The following is a 26,630-nucleotide window of genomic DNA, read 5'->3' on the forward strand; positions in this document are numbered from 1 at the left end:
ATTCCCAGCAGGTTTTGGACATGGTGCTGGCAAAGGCATGGAGCAGGTTAGATAACCATGATGGCATCTAACACCCTGCTCTGTGGCTCTGCACTTCATGGCTTAGGGTGTAAATCGGGGCAGAGATTAAATCACAGGCAGTTTATGGGCTGGTATAGGGCTTAGGGCTGGACTTTGCTCCCTGAAAACAACTGAAAATCCCTCTTTTCCTTCCCAGGCTGCTGTGTCCCCTCCTGCAGCACTGGGGCTGCTGCTTTAAGTGGAGCCCACATGGTGCCCCAGCTCCCCCTGAGTCCCTGCTGTGGCTCATGCAGCTCACAGCCTGACACTGCCACTTTGGTTTGTTAAAAAAGAACCCAAGACAAAAAAATACCTCGAACCCAACCCTGAATCATTCTGGTATTTTGTGGAATCTGATTCACTGATGGAAACCATTCAAAACACCCACCACCCGCAACTATAGATATCTCCAGTGCTCTCCCACCTCCAGGAAGCACTGATGGAAAAGCTGCCCAAAAGATGAGCAAATGGCTCTCTTTAGAACTGAAAAAACCCAAAACCGTTCACACAGAGGGTGAAGCCCAGGTGCTGCTGCTGCCATCCCAGCACCACACAGCTTCCCCTTGAAGCATGACCAGTAAAACCTCCCTGGGTCCACAAGGGACCCAGGAGACCCTCACGTGGCTGCCTTCCCCTTGTCAAGGTTTCCCCAAAAGCAGGAGGCCCACAGACTCCTCTCAGCAAGAGCCTGAAGCATTAGCACTCAATTCTAAAAATAAAATTATTTTCCTCCAGGCAGCAAAATAAAATGAAATCCCACGCTCACACAGTGGGGAAGCTGGGACAGAAACCCTGCGATGTGAGACTGCACTGGTGGAGCTGGAAGGTCCAACCACTCCCCAGACAAAGCAGAGGGGGAGGAGGAGGAAGCTGGGGGTCCTGTGCAAGCCCACCCCTGTGGTGAGCACAGCACTGCAGACCCACATCCCAGCCAGCCCTTTGCCAAGCCTTGCACATAGTGCTGATCACCTGAACGTGCTAAAGATCCCACTGGGGCTCCATAAAGGGGGTAAAGAAGAATAAGCGTATTAAAGGACAAGGAGGTATAAAATAAAATATCCCAGAGACCAGAGAATAACGAGGAAGGGACACCTCATCCTCTGGCTGTGTGTGTCTGTGGGCACTTACAAATGGCTGGGGGTAAGAAAGTTGCCCCAGATCTCAGGCTGCCCTAAATCCCTGGGACTTGGAGCAACCTGAGATAGTGAAGGTGTCCCTGGGTTTTCCTCTTTCTTGATGAAGGCTGGGGTTTCCCACTGCTTCCTCAGCCACCATTTGTGGTGGAAACTGATCCTTCTCTTTGGGTTGCAAGGGGCTTTTGCCCCTCTCATTCCCCGAGAGTTCATTACTCCTTGACTGAAGCAGTGACAGCCACTGTAGCCCTCACTCCTTCAGGAGACTGTGCCAGTAAAAATTTCAATCTCTTTCATTTTCAGAGGTGTCAGCAAATTCAGATTGCAATGCTGTGAAATACGAAGATAGAGGAGATAAGGTAAAACTTCCTTTAAGTTTCTACTTTCTTACTCCCAGCTGGGGGTAAGAAAAGCAAATTTGCTGTCTGCCAGCTATGCAAGACCTCACTGCTGTTCCCACTCCTCTGGAGCTGCATTTGGGATCCGCAAGGAAAGTTTACCAGGTGTCTGCAGCAGCCCAGGGGAAGGGATGGGAGGAACCCAGAGGAGGAGGAACCCAGGGCTTCTGCTGGTCACGGTGATCCTGAGATACATTAGAAAGTCTCTTTTCCCAGCCCGGTGGTCGAAGAAGGAGTCAGAGCTCTTCTGTTCTCATTCTTAAGGTTGTTTATTGTATCTTATGTGTAAAATTCTTTCTCCAACCCACTGTAGGTCTGTCTGGCAGGATGGGTTGAGGCACACTGGCCACCCTTGGGGTGGTGTTATATTTTATACTAAAAACTATGCGTACATTATTTACCATAACTTCCCAATACCTATCACCTATGTTAGACATGAGCTTCTACTCTAAACCAATCCAAAAGTGCCACCATCACAGCAGCAGATGGAGGCCAAGAAGAAGGAGAAAGGCTGGACAGGCCTAGATTCCTCCATCTTGCCTTCTGAACCCCCACTCTAAGAAATCACAAAAATCTATTTTTCACCCCGTGACCCACTAACTATTATTCTACTTAAACTCTCTTGACTTACAATTCTTCACACAAAGGTTGGTAATTGTTTTTTTCCAAGGGCTAAATCAAAGGCACAGGGGTCCTGGGCTCTGTGCCAAGGTCTCTGAGCCCTCCAGGGTAGCCAGAAGAACTTGCTGGGTTCCGACAGGAGGGTACCAGAGCGTGATGAGCAGAGCCACGTGCTGCCACCCTGCTCCACCCCAGGTGCATGCAGAACACCATCTCAGTGCCATGCTCCCCCCAGGGCTCACCTGGTGCACGCAGACATTGCACTTGTCACAGAACACCATCTCGTTGCCGTCCTCCCCCTCGGGCGAGCGGCACACGTCGCACACCACGTCCTCGTCGTACTCGATGCCCAGCCCCTCCTCAGTCTCGATGGCCATGTTCATGTTCTCGTAGCACATGGTCTCCAGCTCCTCCAGCACTCGCTCCAGGGTGGGCTCGTCCAGCTCAGGCTTTTCTGCAAGGCACAAGGCAGAGTGTGAAGGCAGAGAGTGAAGGCAGAGCCACCAAAGCAGCCCCAGCCCAGGCACCCATCACCTCTGGGCAGTGTTTTACCAGGGGCTGAGCATTTCAGATGGAAACTCAAGAGCAAATCCACAGCCAGGGTGAAAAGGCTGCTCCTATCTCAGGATGCAGTTTGTGTTTCATAGACAGTAACAAAATATTGCTGCTGGCTGAGAGGAGGGAAACCCATTCAGCTGAAGCAATGCGGATAATTGGGGCTGACAGTTTAAATGTTCAAGGAGACAAGTTTTGCAAAGATGCTTTTTGCAGAGAGGGCTCAGACAAGCTTTGGCAACACAAAGTCAGTGCTTTAATTGTTAAGACTGAAAACTGACCATTTTCAGGGCAATTAAACGGAAATGTAAAACTGAAGCCAAAGGCAGAAACTGAGCATAAATGAGGGGTGTTTTTTGTGTTTGGGTTTAGTGAAATCAAGGGGTCAGACCCAGGTGGGTCTTTTATTTCCCCCAACACCAGGATCTTTAATGGAGAGAGGTGGCAGAGATGCTTTACCAGAGCTTTCTCCACAGAGACAACCAGGAGTGTGAGGTCAATAACCAGCAGAGGTTTTTTAGAGCAGCAGCCTCTGGGAGAGAGACACCCAGCTGCCTTTAGATAGGACATGCTGCTGTCCTGTCTAAATCACCCAAAATGGTGCCACACAGAAGGCTTGCCCCAGAAGTGCTGCCTCCCACCTGCACACAAAGATCCTGGTGCCACAAATGCAACGTGAGGTCACTCCAGGCAAGGAAGAAAATCTGTCAGGAGCAGGGGTGAGGTTCTCCCTGAAGGGTTAGAGGCAGAGTTAAGCCTCCATCACACCCTGTGTCCCAATGAGCTCCATGTCATCAGAGGAGAAGGGACAGGGACAACAGAAGTACCAGCAGGATGCAATACAAAACAATTAGACTTTGTAGTTCATTAGTGTGAAATATCCACAACTGGTCAGACAGTGAAGAAGCCTGACCCAAACTGCTGTCCACCCTCCTTGCTCCAAAGCAATGGCAGAAGATACTTCATTTATAAGCAGAGATGGAGAAAAAAGGCTTGAGGAAGAACCCATAAGGACCAGTTACTAATTAAGTTTTCAGTGAAAAAACTGGCATCCTGGTCATCTCTCAAGCCACAGTGTGATGTTCCTATTCTGGGCTGAACTCTGGGCTGCTCCAAGGCCCTAAGGGATGGGGTTGCAGGGGAACCAGCACCTCAGGCTGGATGGGGCTGTCAGAGGCTGCATCTTTCCCCCCATAGCCACTGATCAACCGAAAAAACTCTGTCAAGGGGGAAAGCACCACGTAGGCGAGCTCGGCAAGCACACACACCATTGTCTGCCTTTTTAAGCTCTTCCCCAATGCTTCCCTGGCACGGTTTCCCTTGGCTTGACAAGTCCCTGCAAACATCCAGCCTGGCATTTTACACGTCTATGTGGAGTCTGAGATACCATCTAAGACAGACAACACTGCTCCCTATCTCAGCCCTTGCAGGAGCTGGGGCTGCTGTGCTGCAGCGTGCCAAGGAACCTGCTGATACCTGCTGGATTCCGCAGCAGCCCCACCATGGGTGTGGGATCTGAGCCCCAGGCTGGCACAGGCCGCCTGGGGCTCTGCAGCTCAGCAATGTGGAGCATCCTGCACCAGCACGGTGAGTTCTGAGCACCAGGGCTGGGATGGAGCCTCCATCCTGCTCTTGGCACCGCTCCGGTTGGATGCCATGGAAACGTGGAAGGGTTGAGCTTGGAAGGGACCTTAAAGATCTTCCTGTTCCAGCCTCCCCTCCATGGGCAGGGACAAATTCCACTAGACCACGCTGCTCCAAGCCCTGTCCAAGCCAGCCACAGCTTCTCTGGGTAACCTGTGCCAGAGCCTCTCAACGCTCACAGGGAAAAAATTATTTCCAATATCTAATCAAAATTGATCCTCTTTTAACTCAAAGCCATTCCCCCTTGTCCTATCATTGCCTGCATATTACAGAGAAAGTCAGAGCATTATTTCTGCCTTAATGGAGTCCCTTTACAAACACACCACCCGAGGTGTACTTGCTCAATGTGACTTTATGTGAGTATTAAACCAGTCCAGCAAGAATATCCTCCTCTTGGTCACGGTTTCAACTCCCCATCTGTGAGTATGAGCCTGGGCACCAGAGTGCCAGTCTGGAGCTACTCCATTCCTCCCAACATTTCAGGCTCTGCTCTTCTGCAAAGCAAAATGATCATCAAGGTGCTCCCAGTGCTTTTCCCCACACACTCTCCAGAGCTGCCCTGTGCTCATGGGAGAGGGCAGGCAGAGAGCTGGCAGCTGCAGGCAGCATGAGGAAGGAAAGGGAGGGGGTTTTCCACAGGAATCACGAACTCAGCCTTGCCCAGGGTCAGGATCATGCTGGCATTGCCACCATTCCACTTCACCTCCAGTGGAAAGAAGCAGCGCCCATCCCACCTCCTGAATTTTCCACCAGCACCTGCCTAACCCTGGGGAGAAAGTTCATGCTGATCCCAAATTCCTGTGCCAGAGGAAGGGCAGAGGCAGAGCAGTGCCTTGGTGGGGTTCCAGCATGCAGCTATTGCAGCCCTAGATGGGAATATGGATCTCACACACACACACAGGCACTCTCCCACTCCATTTAGGTGTAATTACATCAGGAATGTGTTTGCCAAGCCTCATCCCAAACACCTCGGAGCTCATTGAATTGACAATTGCACTTGATGGGGATGAAGCGATTAATCGTTTGTGAAACACTAAACAATGGGGCCTGGGGGTGAAGTGCTTTTTCCATTTGTGCTCCATTTATCTCCTTCTGTATCACATGAAGTTTGTACTACTGAACTCCATTCATAAAATTGTCATCTTTCTGGCTGCAAAAGCTCTCTCTTTATTTGATCGTGGCCAGCTAAACAGCAAACAAAAATATCCTCCACCAAAACACTCCCTGTGTGTACATGCACAAGTGACACTATTATTGACTCCACAGAAGGAAAGCAAAGACACTGACAACTGATCTTGGCTACAATTAACAAATCCAGTGATGTCCACATTTGGGACCATTCCCAGGTCAGCAGACTCTACCTGCTGACCAAGAGAATGGTATTTTCACCTGGTTAAGGTGTGCCAAGGTCTTAGGCAAGAAAACAAAGTTATTCTGAGCCCCTACAGATGACAGCAGTGATAGTCATAAACTTCACAGTTTGTCTGGAGGGACACAGGCAGAGGTGAGGCTTCAATCCCGTGCCAATATAATCCCTGGCTATTTAGCTCAAAACACTGACACAGGGGGAAGACTGTGCCATCAGCCCTTCCAGGAGGCCACCCACACCCTTTCCCCATTAACACTGAGCTCATTAACCATGGTGGGCTTTGATGTGGCCACCCAGCCTCCCCGGAACAGCCCAGAATTGCCCCACAGTGGGAAGGCTGTAATCCAGGGAATGCTGCCTCCCACGGCATCTCAGAGGAGAAATCTGTCCCCTGCTTGCACAGGGCAGGATGCTGCAGGGCAGCACCTTCCCAGCTAAGGGAAGCACCAGAAAATGGGATTTCTTCAGAAATGGAGGAGAAATGACAGATAATGATGCACTACAGGAGGTCTCCAGATCTGATTCATGAAAAGAAAACATGAGAGAACTTTGCTCCAAGCAATAAAGTCATCGCTGTGTGTCTGTGTCAGGATTTGCAGTGATCCCTGCAGCTCCTCAGCATCCCCATCACCCCAGGAGCTCCCAACTGCACAGCTCAGCCCTTACAACTGCCCACACAGCACCTGAAACACAGAATTTTAACCCTGTGTCCCAAAGGAACTGGGGTTACTGGGCTGGCCCTGCAGCCACAGAGCCACACTGGGGAGAAGCACCAGGCAATTACTCCACACAACGCTGCCCTCCCTACAATTATTCCTGTAATATTGTAATTTATGTGGCATGAAGGAGCAATATTCTTCTGCTAAATGAATTCTCAGCTACTCCTTGTCATGGTGTGAGCCAACTCAAGGGGAGGAAAAAAATAGCTGGAGAGCCACCTTTCACAAAATAAAGACTATTTCTGACTGAACTGTGCTCCACTAATATCAATTTACTGAAACAATAAATCCTTTCCCCCTGTGGAGAACACCTGGAGATGGAAACAGCTCATGAACAAACAGCTATCAGGAGTGCAGGCTGTGCCATTCGCTGATTCACAGACTATGAACCTGGGAGTCTGCTTTTCAGGAAATATATATTAAAAATACATATATACACACATATATATTTATATATTATATAAGTATATGTTATTAATATATAATACATAATATTTTAATCTATTAATATATAATAAAATATATTTCTATATATTAAAAAGAAGTAAAATTAATGCTTTTAAAAATTATAATTAAAAAGCGAAAGCAATTGTGAGATGATGTAGGATTGTCTCTGACTATCTTTGCAAACCTGAGGTGAAAGAATGACAGGTCCCTGATGGCATGGGGTGTTCACACATGGTACAGGGACCACACACTGCAGGAATCTCCTTCCAGCTCCCTGGCCCTCCAGCTCACCCCAGGCAAGCCACTTCAAACGTGTCTGCTTCGTCACCTGTGGGGACACCAGCCACCTGTGTGCTCTTGTGGGGGCACCAGCCCCCCTGGGCATCCTGCAGGGACATCAGGGGATGGCAGCCACCACCTGAACACCACAGCAGAGCACTGGGACTCCCAGAGCCACCTCCAGCCCACCACCTGCAGCCACACAGCCCTTGGACCACGCAGCAGTTGCACATCAATCTTTTATCGGTGTTATTTATAAACAGACCCCGCGTGTAAAGCGTGACCAACACACTAACAGTGAACTGAGCATCCACAGCGAAACCTCCAGACATTTTGTTACAAACACAGCCTGCTAATGCACTTAAAAGATTTACAGGAACCAATTATCACCCTTTCTGCCACCCACCGACATCAATTATTGCTCAAATTTAAGATGATGACAAAATGTTTCAGAAGGCACTTTGGAAGCTGCAGCGATGCTGGGCTCTGACAGGGCTGTCCTGGAGCACTCCTGATGAAAGCCTCCTCACCCCATCAGCAGCAGAGCTGGAGTGCTGCTGGAAACTGCTGCAATTACTGCCAGGAATTCATGGAAACAGCACAACAGCGACTTGATGTAAAAACTGATTGAGCTGAAAATGTGGAGGGAAAATGTCCCACTGATCTCCCACCCTGCTAATCTATACATTAATACATCACATACAATTAATACATTCATTTACACGTGGTATTGATTATCTGTATCTCTGAGGAGATAAATAAGCTCAGATCCAGAGGCTTGTGATGTTTTACATAGGGGAATGGCTTTGAACTAACAGAGGGCAGGGTGAGATGGATATTAGGAAGAAATTCTTCCCTATGAGGGTGCTGAGGCCCTGGCACAGGGTGCCCAGAGAAGCTGTGGCTGCCCCATCCCTGGAAGTGTTCAAGTTCAGGCTGGATGGGGCTTGGAGCAACCTGGAACAGTGGAAGCTGTCCCTGCCCATGGCAGGGGGTGGGAATGGGATGAGCTTTAAGGTCCCTTCCAAACCAAACCATTCCACAATTCTGTCCTGGGGTGCCCTGCACAGTGGGACATGGACACATGGTGGTGGGCAGCAGCTGCAAACAGGCTGTGCCTGGGGAGTGCCAGCTCCTGCCTCAGGGGGAGAAAGGGGCTCCCAGAATCCCAGAAGGATGCAGTGGGATGGGAGCAGCCTCAGAGTGTGACACCCAGGAATGCCAGGGTGGGAAGCAGCCACTCTGTGAGGAGCAGGAGTGACAGCACCCTCAGAGGACTGACGGCACCCTCTGCTCCACCAAGCACATCGTGCCCAGGGTACCCCACTGACTGCAGCTTCCTTCACATCTACTCGACCAATAATCTCACCTCCAGCAGGGAGGGATCAGCTCATTAGCACACAGACACATCTCAAGCATGCAGCGCTGAATTCCCCCCGGAGCTTCAAAAGCAATCCATGTGACCTTTGCATGTTCCTGCCATAAAATACCAGGAACACCTCCAGCTCCAAAGATAGAAGCTGTGGTGGGCATATGTGAGCAGAATACACCATATGGATTAAGTCAAGGGAATACTTAGAAACGTCGACTCTGCCTTCAGCAAAATTGATTCCGACAACAATTTTAGCAATTTCTTGAGGATTTTCCGTGTGTTTATGAAGTGTCCATCACTGCAAAAGGATCTTTCAGCCTTGCTCTTTGAAGTCTCTCTAGCTGCACTCTTACAATAGCTTTGGATTTAGTAGAGATCACAAAACACAGCATAAAATGTTAATGTAAAAATGAAGATTTATGGCATGGCTGCTGTCTAAAAGGACAGGCCTGTGCTGCCTGGAGTGGCATGGACATTAATCTGGCTCCAGGCTCCATTCAGTCTTCTTCAGATCCACTTTTTTTACAATCTCATATTGCAGCAGCAACAAATAAAACACTTAGGCATGCCTAAATACTGACTTCATCTCTAGGACACAAAGGTTCTTTAAACAGCACATTTCCATCGAGTACAGCAACAGCTACTGAGGCATCTTACTAGGGGGTTTAAAACTATTTAAAGCTGTTTCATGTTTAAAACTTTTGCTTTTCATGTGAAACCTTTGCTTTCTGGAGCAATTCCACTTAATTGGGAGAGGAGTCAGCAGGAAGAATGCATAGAGCTGGAGCTATCTGGAGGTTTATCTGATCTTGGTGATAAAATTCCATCCCTGGGGTGACCTAAAAAGGACTGGAAAAGGCATGTGCTGTGTGCTACGTAGAGCCACGAAAGGCGAGCTGGATGATCTCATAGGTGTTTTCCAGCTCTCCTCCCCACACATCCTCAGGAGCCAGTCGGAGATCTGGATCCTTCTTTGTCATTAAATATTTTGGGAATGACATATTGTGCCCCTGCACAGCCCAGTGACAACAGTTCAGCCAAACACCCATGAAGAATTTAAACTTCTGCCTACCTCCTAAATTAACTCTGGGAGATAACTCCTGGCTCCTCTGAATGGGAGGACAGGCTGCCATTCTCTAGTTAAGTCATGTTAATGATCTTGGAGATTAGCAAAGCAGGTTTGGAGATCTCAGGGAGTCATTAACAGTGTCATTAATGTCAAGGGCTTCCGGGAGAAAGAGCTATTTATGGACTGCCTTGGGTGCTGAAGGGCACCCAAATCCCACCCTGGCTTTTCCCACCTGCGAAGCAGAGGGAGCAAAGCCCCTGCTCTGGTCCAGCCCAGGAGCTGAGCAGATTTGCCACAGCTTTCCTCTACGAGCACCCAAACCCCATCACCTCCGCGGGCAGGAGGATGCATCCCCTCAAAGAAGCACAATGACCTCCAGGCTCCACAGCAGGCACAGCTCCCAAGGGTGATGAACCATGGTCCTGCAGCCAGGAGCACCAGCTCCCATCCTGCTTCCCACCTGCCAAACCCCCAGCTCCCCACAGCAGCAGGGATGGGGCATTATCAAAGCCACATCTCTTCCAAGTCACTGGAAAAAATGTACCACAAGTAGAGAATTTGGGAGGACTGGGGAAGGGGGAAAGATACCAGAATCCATTGGGCTGAAGCTGAATCTGCAGTGGATTTCACTTGCCAAACACTGGTTTTCAAAGCTCCTCTCTCCCCAGCATATTTAAGGCTCAGCCAGTAATGACAGAGCTCACTCAGTGACAGGAATGGGCTGGAGAAGCAGGAATGGGCAGTGATGCTCTCTGCACCACCACTGCTGGGATCACCTCAGTCCTATCACCATCTAGAGCTGGTGATGGCAGGAAGGTTCAAGGGCTTCCTCAGATTCTGTGGTTTCATCCACCCTGGACAAACATCTCCTAAGCACACTCCTTGGAAAAGGTGACTGGCTGATAAACGATGAGATGGAGGGAAAAAATGCAGCTTGCTCAAAATGGCTGGGGGTCAGCACCTGGGATGCTCCACAAGGAGCAGGGCTATGGCTGGGATGAAGCTCAGCCTAAACCTCCCCTCCTAAACTCAACTCACTCCCAAGGCAGAGCTGCTGGAGAAGCTGCCCCTCTACCCCAGCACTCGTGGGTTTGGCACATGCCAGCCCAAAGGTGACATGGGGACAGCCAGCTCCTGTCTGGCCTGGGGCAGGGACCTTCCAATTACCTCCACCTTCCATCACCCCAGGAGCTCCACAGCTGGAAACTGCATTTGAAACAGAATACTCTGAAGAAATAATAAAGCAAGGCAAATTTAATCCAACTGAGCTGGAGAAGCCAAATCTCTGCCCACTTCATTTCTAGAGTCTTATGAAATACACACAAGAGGAAGTTGAAATAGAGACAATGCTTCTCTGGAGCCCAGAGACATTCTGGTGGAGATGGTGAGGGAAATGTAGCAGGGGGTACAGTGAAGGCACAGTGAGGTCAGGACGATGCCCAGTGTGGCTGAAGGTGGTTTCTTGGTGCAGCAGCCGTGCATGGTTAGGAAGGGTGGATCCTCTGCAAGTCCTGAGCAGGACTGAGGCACTTGGCTTCATCCAGCAGCACCCCCTGCTCTGCACAAGGACTTCAGTGTAGCTCCAGTGCCTCAGAACCTGTGTGTGCTAACAACAGAGCTGGGGCTGCTGATACAGGAGCAGCTAATGAGGGCAGAACTGAGTTGTGACTTCTCTGTGATGCTACAGGCTCCACAATGTTGAGATTATGGGAAATCCAATATACAGGATATCTATACCAGATATTCACACAAACTGTGAAAGCAGCTTCTAAAACTTTCTCAAGGTCATGGTAACAAAATTTCATTGTAAACCATGAGTACACCAGAAGGACAGATCTTTCAAAACCAACATCAGTCACTGTCATGGCCAACTTCTGAGCTTGTTTGTGCTCCATGCAAGCTCATTGAACTGCATCTTCCTGACCTCATCCTGAATCCTGCTGCAGCCCTCAACCAGCTGCCTGGGAGAACCCTCCTGCTCCTCAGGGCACTATCCCAGGTGCTCAAGCACCTGTAAAATCCTTTTCCCCACTCCTGAAAGGCCTTTGCCACCAGGACTAACCCTTCATGCAGGCACACTTGAGCCCTCACTGACCCCACAAGGTGAATGCTTTACTGAGGTATTGCTCTTACCTGCAGGGCAGCAGCCACACCACAGCAACCCTTCCCTAACAAGGACTGGAAAATCCCTCCACAGTCTGGCAGGACTACACACACCCAGGGGTCTGTGCCAACAAATCTGCCCAGCAGACCATGCTAAGCTAGTGCCAGTGGTCAAATTCCAAGCTCAGGTAGCTGCACTTGACCAAAATCCACTAAAGGATTTGAAGAATGTGCAGTGATATAACAGCAGTGATGCAGGCAATGTTATGCTGTGATATCTAGAGAATGCCTGGAACAGGAAACAAGTAGGACCAGAGTTTCTGACATTTCTTCTTCAAGGCTTTTAGTTCCACATGCTTACTCAAAAATGGCCACTGTGGGACAGCCAGAGCAGAAAGAAAACAAAGGCAGCAATACTCACCCATCTCCTTGAGCTCCATGTTAACAAGCTCCAACCAGCAGGCATCGAGCTCGTCCAGGTCATAGCGGCTCATGCCCTGCAGGTAAGTCCTTGTAGCCTCTGAGATCTCAGAGCCAGGCAGGCTGCTGGGTGAAACCTGTGAGAGTGAGCTCTCCAGCTGGGGGATGATCCTGGAAGAAAAGAAAGGGAGGTTCAGAAAGAGCTACAGCTCAGAAAAATGTCCTGTTTCTTGCCATGGAGGGTGAGAGCACACTGGGCACCTGACTCTGTGAAGGAAAACAAAGCCACTGCACCTAAAGTCAATCCAAGCACTGACAGACAGCCTCAGGAGAGCAACTACAGCAAGAGTGTTCCCATTCACCCCCAGAAATTACTCTTTACATGAGAAAAATGAGGTGCAATGGAGATGATGCTCCAAGTACTGACAGCAAGCCCCCAGGCATTAACTGCTCCATGGACACCTCCAGTGTGCCCACATCCACTGGGCAGCTCTTTGGCACTGGGGAACATCCCATGGTGGTCTGTGAGATTTGTTCTGAGTGCTCTCTAACCACAACCACAGGGATGGGGAGAGGAGCTGCCTCATGTGCTACAAACTCCCTGCACAGAAAGGAACCAGGCTCTGGCTGTCAGCAATTCTGCCTTTCCCTGGCAGCTCTGCAGCAATATGCAGGAGACTTGCCATGCACATGTCAGCAGTGTCACGCCTCATGACATGCAGGCAGAGGACAGGCTGGAAATGAGAAGCAGCCTGTGGTGCCAGCTGACACATCTCAGAGAGGCTGGGAGCTGGAGCTTGCTGCAGGATTTGCACAGCTCACATTTCCTCCCCTGAAATCCACCTCCTGGCACAGACAGCAAGCCAGGAAGATGCTGCAAAGAAACAGCAACCAAACACACCTCACTGCAGCACAGCTTCTGCCCATGCAGAGCTGGAGGACCCAGCCCTGCTCTTGCACCAGGGCCAGCTGGGAAGGCTGCTGGTCCCTGCAATACTTTTATCTGCCTTCTGTCCTGCTATGCAAGCTAATGTCAGAGCATGGAGTGCCTTGTGCTCTGGGATGTGTCTGGGGCAGAACCATGGTGTCCACCACAGAAGCAGATGAGCTGTGGTACCAGGTGCTCCAAGGTCTGTATGTGCCAGGGAGAGACACCTGAGCCCAGCTGTCCTTGGGAATGAGACCCTGCCTGCCTTGCCAAGGTTGGGAAGGAAATCTGTGGCAGGAAAATGAACCTGGAGTTCCTACAGAGCCAGACATGCAGTTTAATTGCTGTTCTCTGTGGTCACAAACACTGGAGGCACTTCCAGAGCCACCAGCAGGAGAAGCATTATGGCTCAGAGAGAAAAACATCAAGAAATGGGTTCGTATTATCTCTTTTGCTTTACTTGCCCCACAGTAAATTGAAAATAAACATGTGACCCAATGTCCTGAGTACATCTCCAAATTAAAGAACCAAAAAGAGCCACATGGAAGGACAGCTCTCAGTCCCCACATTTTAGAACAATCTCACTTTAATCCAGGATAGGATTTGGGGATTCAATGACTTCTCTAATTGTGGTGGTTTGACCAGGAAGGAGTGGGAATTCTGGGATGCTGTGGTCAAACCAATGGATGTTCTGAGTTTCATACTGACACCTGGTGTAGCCAGTGAAGTTTGGACACACCTCCGAGAATACACAGGGGTTAAAAGCAGGGCTTTGGCCTTGGGAGGCTCTCTTGAGACGTCGCAGCGAAGAGGTCAGATCACCCTCCCCTGTCCAGTCTCTGCTGCTGGGCGGGGGAGGGGCAGCCATGCGGTAGGCCCGGGGCCTGGACAGAGATGGGGGTGAGAAGGCCCTCAAGGATGGAAGGGTGGAGGAGCCCCAAGAGACATCGGGCAGCCATTCCCCCCCCAGGAGGGAGAGAGAGGGAGAGTCGGCGAGACGGAATGTGATAGCAGCCAGCCCAGGAGGAGGAAGGGGGGGGAAGGGTGCAGCCCGGCTGGCCGCAGCAGCAGCACGTGTGGGAGTATCATCGTTCCGGGACAGACAGAGACTGAAAGTTTTAACCCCTTTCTTTCATGATTGGGGCCTTGCAAAAAATGCTAATCCTCCTCGAAGCTGAATAAGAAGGGAGATGAGAGATGAGATGAGACAAGGACCTGGCCCGAAGAACGTGGAGATGATTGAATGGGGAGAGATGATTTGGAGTGGCCTTTTGGCTGGACTTTTCTTGTGGCCATGGACTCAGTTGTTCCTGTGACACAGAGACTGCACTTAGGGGGAAGCAGTGGCTCAAAACCAGGAGGGTTCTTCGTGAGGACCCCCCGGCCCCAGGGGGTTGGAAAAATATGGGGGGGACAGATGTCCCAAAAGCAGAGACTGTGCCTTTTTGGAGTGAGACAAGGCATCCTTGAAAGACAACCCTAAAAGCAGCTCTGGTCCATGCGTCAGTGGTGAGAGCACTGGGCATGGAAGGAAGATGTCACAAGCGGCAAAAGGACTTTTTCCGGGCGGTGCCGAAGTGACAGGGAAGCACACGAGGTTTCAGTGTGTTTCCAGGGGAAGCCTATGGAACAAGAAGGACTCCTTTCCTCTTCATGAACTGCAGTTTGAGTATACTAAAGTGTGGGGCCAAGGCTGGGCAGTTGATGATTTGGGAGAATGTATCAGATTGGGAAAGTCAGGTAGTGGGAAGGGGGGGGAAAGTGGTTTTTGTAAGGTTTTCAATTCTTTTTTTTTTTTTTCTTTTCCTTATAGTCTTTCCCTATTTTCCTGTAGTTTAGGTAATAAAGTGTTCTTTATGTTCAAGCTAAAGCCTGTTTTGCTTATTCTGGTCACATCTCACAGCAGACACCAGGGTGAGGGCATTTTCATGGGGGGCACTGGCTCTGTGCCAGGCTCAAACCATGACACTAATGCAGACATTAGAGGGATGCTCCAGCCACAGCTTCAGGATTGGCATCTAAGGAGCTCCCAAACCCCTAAAATCAGAGAATCACACAATAGATGGGTTTGGAGGGAACCTGAAAGATCATCCAGTTCCAGCCCTCCCTGACATGGGCAGGGACACCTTCCACCAGACCAGGCTGCTCCAAGCCCCATCTATCCTGGCCTTGAACACTTCCAGGGATGGGGCAGCCACAGCTTCTCTGGGCAGCCTGTGCCAGGGCCTCATCATCCTCACAAGAAAGAATTTCTTCCTAATACCTAATCTAAATCTGCCCTCTGTCAGGTCAAAGCTATTCCCCTCTGTCCAGTCACTACATACCCATCTAAAAAAGTTGCTGTCCAACCCTTCTTGTAGCCCATTTAGCCACTGGAAGATGCTTTTCACAAAAAAATAAAGCAGGAGCTGCTGGTGCAATGTGCAATTGGTTCACATCAGACTGAACCTCTCCTTTTCATGAGCTCAAGTCCGGGTCATCCCTCACAGAGACAGAACCTGGGTGTGGCAGCCAGGCTGGGCACAGCCTTGTGTTACAGGAGAGAAAAAACCACTCCTCCACCTGCAATGAATGCTTCTGTTTGGGAGAGCTGCCTGAGCAGCACGAGGTCAGGGCCCTAAGCCCTCACTAAGCCAAGTTACACAAGCTGCTCACCCCAAAGCCCCTGCAACAGGTGATGCTCTGACACCGAGCCAGCCGCGGATGCTCGGGATGGCAGGAGCAAAGCGCTGCTATTTTTACCCTGGCATGAACCTGCAAAGATTAATGCTCTGTGTGTATATCAAAGGAGTATCCTGAACAGGTCGTTCACTGCATGGAGAGCACTGAAATGCACTCAGTGTGATGAGGATGCTGACGTGGCTGGAGCTGTTGTCATCTCATTGCAGGGGTTCCATGCTGTTGGCTCCTTCTCACAAAAGTTTCATACCTGCTTTGTGTTTCTCGTGGGCATCTCTAAGAGCACTGACTCTTTTTTCTTCACAAAGCACCCAACTGACTGCAGCTCCCTTCTCACCCAGCCATCCCACTCTTTTATACCACTCTGCTTCTCACTGCTTACAGCTGTGGCCTGTTAAAGTCAGGCCTATTCCTAATCTTTCATAATTGGCCCAGCTGCAACTCTTTAGGGGTGAGATTACTTTCTACACTATTTTCTTAAATTCTATCCCCCTACATGGAGCAGCCCCTTGGGGTTACCTCACACAGTGCATACAGCACTGCCCACCAAGAGCAGGGTGTGGGACCTGCCTGAGCCTGGGCACATCCCCTCCCACCTGGGCACACAGCTCCACCTCCTTTCTGCAGGAATCTCATGGAGAAATTTTGCTGAACCTGATGCTCAGGGACAGGAGACAAGTGACAGTCACCTCGAGTCATGTACCCCCCTCCCAACTGCCCCAAACCTGGATTCATTTAGACTCTCAGACCTGGATTCATGTTTAGAGTCTCAAACTTGGATTTATGTTTAGACTCCCAAACCTGGATTAATTTCAGACTCTCAGGTCCTGGCTGTGCACAGTCCTTGGTGATGCAGAGAGCTCAGGGGCTCACTGAAGGTAGCAGCTCCACCAGTGCTCAATGTCCAGCTCTTTCTGACACTGTAATTAAATGCAGTTTGCTTTGGTTTAATGGGAACTGGCACTTGTAGAGTGACATTTTGCCTCTCACCGTGTCACTGATGATGAAGATCAAGGTAATGAAGATACCAACATCTAACAAGCTGACCAGCACTCTGTTAAAGGTTTGAAACATGCCAGTGCAGGGATGGCAGGTGCCTCTCCCCATCTGGGAGCACAGGGATCAGGGAGGGATGATCAGGTGCTCCAGCACTCAGCACTTTCTTACAAGGAATAAGCATTAATATGAAAAGTATCTTCCTAAGAGGATCACTACACTTACTTTTGAAGTTTCCTCCCCATAACCCCATGCTGGTCTAGCAGCAAGGACTGGGATCCCCTGGAGTTAATTCAGGCTTGGGGATGCTGGGACATGTTCATGCCATTTTCTCACCATTTCAAATACCAGCAAACAGAGGTCAGAAATGAAGAAACTGAAACAGCTGCTAAATTATTTTTTATACAGTGAAAAACTTGTATAACCCTATGAAGACCTGCTAGAAGCCTGGTCCAGACCAACTCCCTGACTCATCTGCAGCGCTCAGTTAAACACACAAGGGTTTTATGGCTTGCAAACAATTCAGCAAACCCCAGGAGAGCCTGTGCCTGCTCCCATGAGCACTGCTCCCACCCTGAGGGGAGCTGGAGGCTGCCAGATGCTGAGGCTCACATGGGGCATCCCAATGCCCCAGAGATGCACAGCCTGCCACTGATTCCTGCATCTGCTCTGGTGGATAAAATCACATTCCTAAAAAGCAACCCACTCCTTCCTGACATGTGCTGCCACACCTGCAAAGTTCTTCCTGGTGCTGAGATGTAAAGATGAGTGCAGTGACAGTGCCTTAGGCCAGGAGGAGCTTTGGGAGGAAGAGATCCTACAGTTTAAGAGCAATCCTTTGTGAAAGACCATGTCCTGCCTCACAGCAATACAGAGAACAGACCAAGCTGGGCACCTTCCTCACCTCCAGCAGCTTCAAGAAACTGGAGCCCAAAAAGTGTTAAGCTTTGTACTGTGCAAGCACTGCAGTGGAGACCTGGCAATAAAAAGGGAACAAAGCACAGAGGCTGCCCTCAGCAGTGTCTGTCCATCTCCTGCTGGGCTCCAGGAGCTGGGGATGTCATCAGGGCTCCCCTTCTGTGCAGGGACAACTCTGAATCCATTGGGAAACCATGTTTCCAAATTGCTGCTTGATGTACAAAGAAATACCCAGGCTGGGTGATGAGGAGTCTGCACAGGAGCCACCAACCCACCCAAATTCACCATCAAGGCAAAGAATCACAGAGCAAAGCCCCCACCAAGAGCCAGACCATTCACAGAAGCTCAGCTACACAGGAGGAGCTTTACACTCCTTTATTTATCCAGAGACACAGCATTTTCTTAAAATCCTGTATCCATCAAAGGCTCCTTTAAATGAAGGGCTGAAAATTGGGATCAGCCTGAAAATCACAACAAACCTGGGGCCATTAGTCTGAAAGTGGGTCTCAAGGGCACTTGAGGAAAAGGAGTAAGTGGACCCCAACACTCTTGAGGATCACATCTATCCCTGGAGAAGATTACACTGTAATAAAATATACTCAGCAAATTCCCATGGTTAATCATCTCTGTAAACTGAATGCTTCACTTGGCTGAAGGGAGAAGGCTTTTTTTTTCTATATGCTCCCTTTAATATATCAGAAATAATTAATCCTGCATAGTGTTTCTCATGTAAAAATACTTAATTTTATTACAACAAAGACATTAGTCAGTAATCTTTTCTTTACCTCCACTCCAGCCTAAATTAGTCTTGTCCAATGTCCATAAATAAGTCAGCCTAAGAAAGTCAGTGCAAAGACAGCTCTGCCAGCAGCCCTCAGTGCTGATACTGCTCCTACCACCAGCTCTGCTTGTGGGGAATTCTCCTGTGGCACACAACAGCTTTAAAAGGGCAATTTAAAGGGATGATTTTCACTTTCTGTTTATTAAAAATAGTATCTAGCAGGCCATTTGGACTGGATGCCCTACTTTCTTCTGAACTTAAGCTAACAGATTTTATACATGCTGTTGCCTCTCAACAGCAGAGCAGAATTTAAGCATTTAAGTTAGAAAAAGTGCCTGGGGGTATAAGGGTGAAGGATAGGGCTGGAGATAGTGGTGGATGGTCACAATAATGAGCCACAACCCACACACAACGGTTTGTGATCCTCAGCATTCCCACTCCCAGATTTACTGACCATGTTACTCCTACTTCTTGTATTTTTATGGCTTCTAGTAAAGGCTATAAAACCATGAGCCAAAAACTATACTCCCAAAACTGGGCTCAAAGACAAGAGGGAAGGCCAAGAAGAGAATATATATTTAGATATATAGATAATATATATTTAGGTTTTCAATTAACTGGCCTGAGGTTCAGACCTGCAAGCAAGCTGGCCTGAGCAGCTGGATGAGCCCAGAAGTGTCTTTAGGCTCACCCAGGCCTTGGTGCTAACAGGTACCTGTGCACTTCACCCTTCCCTCCTTGGCTGCAGACACCCCAGGGAACATCTGGAGCTCCCTGGTCACCAGCACAGAGAGTTCAGAGCACCCTGCTGGCACCCCTGGCATGAGGAACCTGACACCAGAGCCCAGGACGCTGCAGAGGGACCACAGGTACCCAGAGCCTGCCAACACATCCTCCTGTGGATGGAGAAGGGATGCTGGAGGCAGCTGGTCCTGGAGAGGGAGGGAGAGAGGGGACACAGTGCATCTCAACAGGGCACTGTCACCAAACCCTCTTATTTTAAAACAAACAAGAACCCAAAGAGAAGAATGAGATGGCACCGCTGGGACCACTTTGTGAAGAAAATAAACTATTTGCAGTATTTCCTTATTGGCTGCTGGAGCCAAAACCCCCTCAAGATTTGGCAACAGCCTCCGAAAATCCATGCAAATTCATCATGCATACATACATCAACAGAGCAGCCATGGGAATGGGAACCTCTGGTCTGGGAAGGGAAACCTGTGGTGGCTGATGGATGAAGGGAAACCTGGATGGCCCCATCTGCCACCCATTCTGCACCATTTGTAGGCTGTCTTCATGGCAGGGGCTGCAACAAGCACATTCCTGGCAAAAAAGGCTGATGGAGGGAACTTAACATCAGCCCCTCCTGTGCACATCCCTGCTCTGGCACACAGCTCAGTGCCATGAGCAGTCTGTCCCCCCTGCCCTGATGGGCACAGGGGGTGGCTGGGCTGGCACTGCCCTTTGCTATAACCCAAACCTTCCTTTAAGTGCCTGTCCCAAAACCCACACAGGCAGTGCCACACACAGTCCAGCCATGAAGCTCCATTTGCCTTCTGCTGCTGTGCTGAGAGAACAAAGCAGCTGAATCCCAGGAGCATCCAGGAACAGGAGCAGCCGTGCCCAAAATGCACCCCCTGACTGCACAGACACCAGTGCCTGATGCTCAGCTCCGGTAAGGTCCCTTTGTGCTGCCTGAGTGGCACAGAGGATGCTCAGAAGGGGTTAATGCTGCTCGCAGCAGCTCCTGCCCTGGTGCCAGCAGCCAGTGAGTGCAGCTCCAAGTGACGTAATGCCGGGTGCTGTGCAGCAATGCTGGTTGGCTGGGCAGGCTGTGCTCCCAGCCCTCCTGCTGGATGCCTTGGGGACCCCGGGATGCCTCAGGGACCTCAGCATGTCCCAGGGACCCTGCAGTCCCCAGCCAGGCAGGGACCAGCCCAGGACAGGGTGCCGTAATGCTGGGTGCTGTGCAGCAATGCTGGCTGGCTGGGCAGGCTGCACTCCCAGCCCTCCTGCTGGATGCCTTGGGGACCACGGGATGTATCAGGGACCCCAGCATGTCCCAGGGACCCCAGCACGTCCCAAGGACCCCAGCACATCCCAAGGACCCCAGCATGTCCCAGGGACCCTGCTATCCCCAGCCCAGGACAGGATGTCCCCTTCAGCTGCCGCTGCTCTTCCCCAGCTGAATTCTGTCACTCGGCGCTGCCCAGTGAACATCAGAAATTTTCATTATTAAAGCATCCCTAGCCATGGGGAGCATCTGATCCCTGAGCAGCACAGCACAGCTCTGCAGGGCACAGCCAAATTCCTTCCCAGGACCATTCAAGGGCTCTCTCTGTGGGCTTGGAAATCCCCCTGTGACAATCCCATTCCCATTTCCATGCAGAACGTTAAGGATGGGGTAAGGTGGCCCCTCCCGAGCTGCTGGCAGTTTAGGATTTACATAGGCAGGATCTGGAAGTTTTACAGAAATGCAGCTGAAGCTCCCAATTACAATTAACAGGTGCAGTAAGTAAAATGCTTAGTTGCTCCCTCCCCATCTGAAATCTCCTTCTGTAACAGCCTGTAACCACGGTGGGTCCTTCCAGGCCCCTGGAATAACATAATCCTCTAAGGAGAAAGTGATTCACTCTTCTTTGATGTGATAAAAAGAGGAAAACAAGTGAACAGGAGGCACTAAACAGCCATCTTGTGAAACCCAGACAGCTTTTTCCAATTCCATTTCTGAGCTGTTTATCACCACATAAAAAGCCTGATACCCAGCAGACTAGAGGAAGACCAGTGTTGATGTCCCTGTCTTTCTCACATTTATATTCCAGCCTAAATCTCACCGAGATTTAGCTCAACAAATGAATTATTTAAGTTGCAACTCTGATTCAGTGCCCAGAGAATCATTTTGATGTAGATGGCAGTGGGGACCTGGTACAGAAGGATTCAGGTGCAGAGCAGTGTCTGCTTTCCCAAGGCAGAGGAGAGCACCAGAGGGTTCATCTCCACACCTTCTGAGAGAGGAAAACCAGGGCTGCAGGGACACAGCAATGGCTGGGCAGTGCTTTGCTGGTGGGCTGATTGCAACAACAAAACACAGATGTTTTTCTGGCAGACCAGACAAAAGCAATGTCTGGGCCGAGAGCAAAATGCACACATAATTTCTGATGCTGTGCAAAGATCTTCTCCATATTCCTTTCCCCTTTTCTCTCTCTGCCATTCAGCTCTAACAGCGTTGAAGGCAGCAGGGGGACTGTGCCCAGCTGCTGGGAGGTGACACAGCCTGTGCTGCTCCCCTGGCCCTGACACCCAGCAGAACACAGCAGCCTCCAGTGCCAGGGCAGCTGCAGGGGATGCTCACACAGCTCCCTGCAGGCAAGCAGGGCAGAGCAGCCCCAGCACCCACAGGTGCTGCTCTCCCCTTCTCCCAGAGCATCCCTGACCCCCCCATGGCCCTTCAGGGACCCATGTGGGTCACACAGCAACCTCCTCCAGACCCAGCCTGCAGGCTGCCAGCATCCTGCTCATTCCCATTTCAGCAATATATGTCTTGGAATTGCTACTAGAGAAGCCAGGGACACTTGAGTGTGTGTTTTCTGGATATAAAAAGACAAAAAAAAAAAGTTGCTTCTTTATGTAACTTAAGCCAAGCTACTAACATTAAAGCATCTGGAATTAATTATCCCAGCCAGATAATGTTTCCATAATTACTTCAGTAATGCAAACAGCTCCACTTGCCTTTGTATCCACCTACTAATGGAGACCAGAAACAGAAGACATCAGCAATGGTGGCAGCTCTGCACCTGCCAGGGTCTGAGCAGGAGCCACAGCAGACCAAGAACTGCACAAACCCCCCTGACACTGTTACTCACAGAACTAAGTGTGGCAGAGCTCAAAACACAGACATGAGCACAAGATGACAACAACTCCCATCCAGCAGCACAGTGTCTGCACATGGGTCTCCTTGGAGAAACCCAGCCCAGTGAAAGCAAAGCTTTGAGGAATTTGAAAAGGCAGCACCCAGACTCTCTTAATGTGTTCTGGATCACTGAACTGACACTGAACCCTGAAGCACATGAGAACAGCTCTGACACTCCAAGCAGCTCAGAGCCCATCCCAGAGAACAGGGAGGGATCCATCTGCCTCTTCCACCATCCCCTGCAGCTCTGGGTGCACCTCATGAAACCCCAGACTGGTTTGAACTGGCAGAAACTTTTAAAGGTCCCCTAATCCAAACCCCATGCCATGAGCAAGGACACCTTCAACTAGATCAGATTTTCCAGATCTTCTTCAAGTGCACTGAGAGAAACCACCTACAGCTCTCCTCCACCTCCCCAAGGTCTGGTAACACAGTGCAGCTCACTTTCCAGCAACACCCCACCTAAATTCTACAGGATTACCCACAGCAGCACCAGAATGGAGCAGCTGGGCTGTCCCTTTCCTCCCATCACTCTGGAGAGCACTTAAATGCAATAGCTGCTTGCATTGTTCAGAGGGGACCCAAGGTGCCCCAAATCACTGGGAGGTGATTTCATTAGGGCTGTGGTTGCAAGCCCAGCAGTCAGAGCTGCTGGGCTTTGCCTGGCTTCACAATAAATCCACGGTTCTGGATGGAGAGCAGAGGCAATGCAGTGAGATGTGGAGGCTCCCAAGGCTCTACCAAACCAGAGTGGGTCCCAAGAGCTGCAAACCTTGTTACAGAGCAGCAGGAAATCCAGCTCACTCGTTCTATACATTTGCTCCTGAAGTACACTTGACTTTCTGTGTGCTTGATCCAGTATAAACCACAGGCATCCACTGGGAAGATTAGCAAACATTCAAAATAAAAGTCCAAGTGGCTCAGAATGAGGTAAGAACAGGCTGGATTAGCACATTTCCCATAGCAAACTAATAAAGGTGAGGACTTGCTGAAAGCCCACACAAGAACTTGTCAAGCAGAGAGTAAACCTGAAATGATGACAAGTAACAGGCAGAGTAAATCACACTCACTCCTTTGCAAAGCACTCACAGGCGCTGGGCACGAGCCAACAACCTCCTGCAGCACCAGTGCCACCCTGTGCAGCACCAATGCCACCTTCTGTGGCACCAATGCCACCTTATGCAGCACCAGTGCCCCTCTCTGCAGCACCAATTCCCTTTCTGCAGTGCCAGTGCCCCCTGTGCAGCACCAGTGTCAACCTCTGCAGCACCAGTGTCACCCTGTGCAGCACCAGTGCCACCCTGTGCCACCTTGTGCAGCACCAGTGCCCCCTTGTGCAGCCCCAGTGCCCCCTGTGCAGCATCAGTGCCACCCTGTGCATGGCCCAGTCCCTCTGCTGCCCTGGTGTGATTCATCCCACCCCAAACCAGGTCCCTAAAGCCCTGACAGGACAGACCACCCTGTGCCCAGACCATCCCTCCCCTCTGCCTGCAGGGACAAGGGACGCCTGAGCAGATCTGACTGGAAACCTCGCTTTGCCAGTGGCAGAGCTGGAGACCAAACTCACTGATGTTACATCACTGGGATTATTTTGCAGCCCTGGATCAGTGCCACTGGCCAGCCCATCCTCACAGCCCAGCTGTCACTGTGGGGGTCCCCAGGAACGGGCAGGCAGGGAGCCTTCCTCTCCCCACACACAGCCCAGGGCTTGTGATCAAAACATTTAGGCCTAGGGCAATTGGGATTTTCATTTCTTTTGATCAGAGCACAGTCTCTGAGGGAAGTGTACATGTATTTCTGGAGCATACCAGAACCCAGGCACATTCAAGGGCAGGCAGCCACAGAACAGGGATAACCAACCCAAGAAATAGCCCTTTGTAAAATCGCCAGCATGCCATCTGCAAGCTCCAAACTCACACATTTTTCATGATGAGCTGGAGGGAAGGGAAAAAAAAAAAACAGGAAAAAAAAAAAAGGATTATGTTAAAAGAAAAAAAAGCTGTGCTCCAAAAGCTCCTCAAACTGCTGCAGAATCCTGCCTGCCCCTTCTGCAGCAAAGCCCAAGGGAAGCAGCTGATGAGTCAACAGCCAGCCTGCGTCGCCGACCGAGGAGAGGAAGTCCAATGTGAGCACTGAGAACAAAGTGTGCTGGTTCATGGAGTACACACTGAGCAGGCAGCCTCGGGGAGCCCTCCCCAGGCTGCAGGGACACAGCCTGGCTGCCGGCCAGCACTCCCAGGGGACACGGAGAGGTGACGTCCAGGCATGGCTGGGACATCTGCATCGTGCCGCCCTGCTGCCAGGCCAGCCTGGCCGCCCTTCCTGGGGCTGCCACGCTCCACACTGCAGCACAGACTGCTCCTGCAGGGGCTCTCTCCCTTTGCTGGGTGTTGTGGGTGCAGCACCCAGCCCTGTGAGGAGGAGCTGAGGTGTCTTCCCAGTGCAAGATGGGGGCAGGGATGTGTCCCAGTCCTACACCCACTGCTGGTGCACCAGTTCACTCCTCTCCCCACCTCAGCACACTCATCTCCAGCACTGCTTCCCACAGACAGACCTGCTCCGTGTGCCTGCTCTGCCAGTGACACTGGCGCCACAAAACCACCACCTGCCAGAAATGCACAGCTTGGAAAGAGCTGCTGGAGCTCCTGGAGACGTGGGGCATCTCCTGATGGGAGTCCACTAAAGAACAGCCTGGAGGAGATGAACCTGAGTGGGCAGTGCCACACCACCCAGCCCAGCCAGCCCTGCACCACCTGGATGTGTTCCCTGAGCACAGCCTGACCTGTGTGTGGCCATCAGAGGAGGGCAGAGGGGACTGAGGGAGGACAGGACAGGGACAGGGCCATGGTGCACGGCAGACGGTTTGTGGCGGTGCCGCCATCGCCGGCACTCGCCGGGGCTGTGCCTTCCTGTGAGCACAGCACTTTCTGTTTTCTGTTAAAACAGGGCCACAGCGACGATGCAAGTATAGATCTGCAATGCCAAGAATATCTGGGAAGGCTGCCAGCAAGAAGCAGCCTTCCTGCTCGTCCTCCCGCTGTGTGCAAATTCACAGGAAACAGAATCTACAGCACATACTAATGTGGCTTAATGCGAGATCCAAGAGCCACCTTGAGATCCTGCTTGCATCCCTGTCAGCCTGGGGAAGGAGCCACATGCCAAGAACATTAAATCATTTAATAAAGGAGGAAATAAAACCTGCACAGGTGCATAAAATCCCACGTAGGTGCCGCTGCTTTAGGAAGTGATGCTCTGCTGTGCAACCTCAACACGCATTGCCACCAGCAGGAAGGGACAAGCCCAGGTCCCTGGCACATCCACTGCTCAAAAATGGCTCCACAGCCTCCTACGAGCACCCTTCAACCTGCAAAGTCCTGTGGGGTTTGTTATGGTGTGACTCTGGGAATACAAAACTCATCTGACTTTTTCCCATCTTCCCATTTACAACAGGAGAGGCACCCAAAGCCCTGATGCTCCCAAATTGCTGATAACTCTTACCCTTACTTTACCTTATTTAATCCTGAGGCTGCACTGAGATGAGCCAACTTTGCCTCCAACACCCAACTGCATCCCACAGCAGAATGGGACCTTGCATCTGGATCTCCTCATGCTGGAAATCTCTGTCCCTCTGTTTACACAATGTAAAATAACTGCAGAGTTCACACAGGGGCTGTAAGGCTCAGCTCTGCTCCAAAAAAGCCAGTGGAGATCCTTCCACAATGGTCTCTAGCAGAGGTGGAACACAGCACCCTGGGGATGCAGTGTCACCACCACCCACACTGCAGGTGGGTGACACAGGGCAGGGGATGGCAGCCTGCCTGCCTGCTGCAAGGGAAAGCTGCCCTGACTGCTCACTGCTCTGATAGCTCCCATCTGACTGCAAGTGCCTTTTATCTCCACACAGGAGCCCTTCAAGCTCCGGGCAATTCTCAGGCCAATAAAATTCTCAGGTTCAAATAAAACCCTTTTGAATAGCCGTGAGCCAGAAGTAATCGTGGAGAGGAAGCAGCTGATCTCCTGTGCTGCCTCTGATGACCCTGGCATCCAGGTGGCTGCCAGCAGCATCCTCCTGAGACAACAAGCCAAGATATGCTGCACCTCTTCCTCCCCTGCTTTCCTCACAACTGCACTGCAATTTGTGCTAACCTAGAAAGGACCCTGGAGTTTAAGGTGGCTCTCAGTGGAGGCATTTGGAGACAGATGCTTTCTGGGGAAAGCATTCCTTAAAA

General features: G+C 50.6%; 1 protein-coding gene across 3 annotated transcripts in view; it reads right to left on the bottom strand.

Annotated features, from left to right (window-relative positions):
- Positions 1–26,630, bottom strand: part of JADE2 (jade family PHD finger 2) — a 75,366-nt gene that overhangs the window by 24,088 nt on the left and 24,648 nt on the right. For all 3 annotated transcript variants that reach the window (XM_064724600.1, XM_064724599.1, XM_064724598.1), the window contains 2 exons: positions 12,191–12,360; positions 2,455–2,666 (listed from right to left, as the gene is read on the bottom strand). In XM_064724600.1, the coding sequence (XP_064580670.1) occupies positions 2,455–2,666; positions 12,191–12,360 (382 nt within the window). The remainder of the gene's footprint in view (positions 1–2,454; positions 2,667–12,190; positions 12,361–26,630) is intronic.

The sequence above is a fragment of the Zonotrichia leucophrys genome, chromosome 13, assembly GCF_028769735.1.
Source record: "Zonotrichia leucophrys gambelii isolate GWCS_2022_RI chromosome 13, RI_Zleu_2.0, whole genome shotgun sequence".
Lineage (NCBI taxonomy): Eukaryota > Metazoa > Chordata > Aves > Passeriformes > Passerellidae > Zonotrichia > Zonotrichia leucophrys.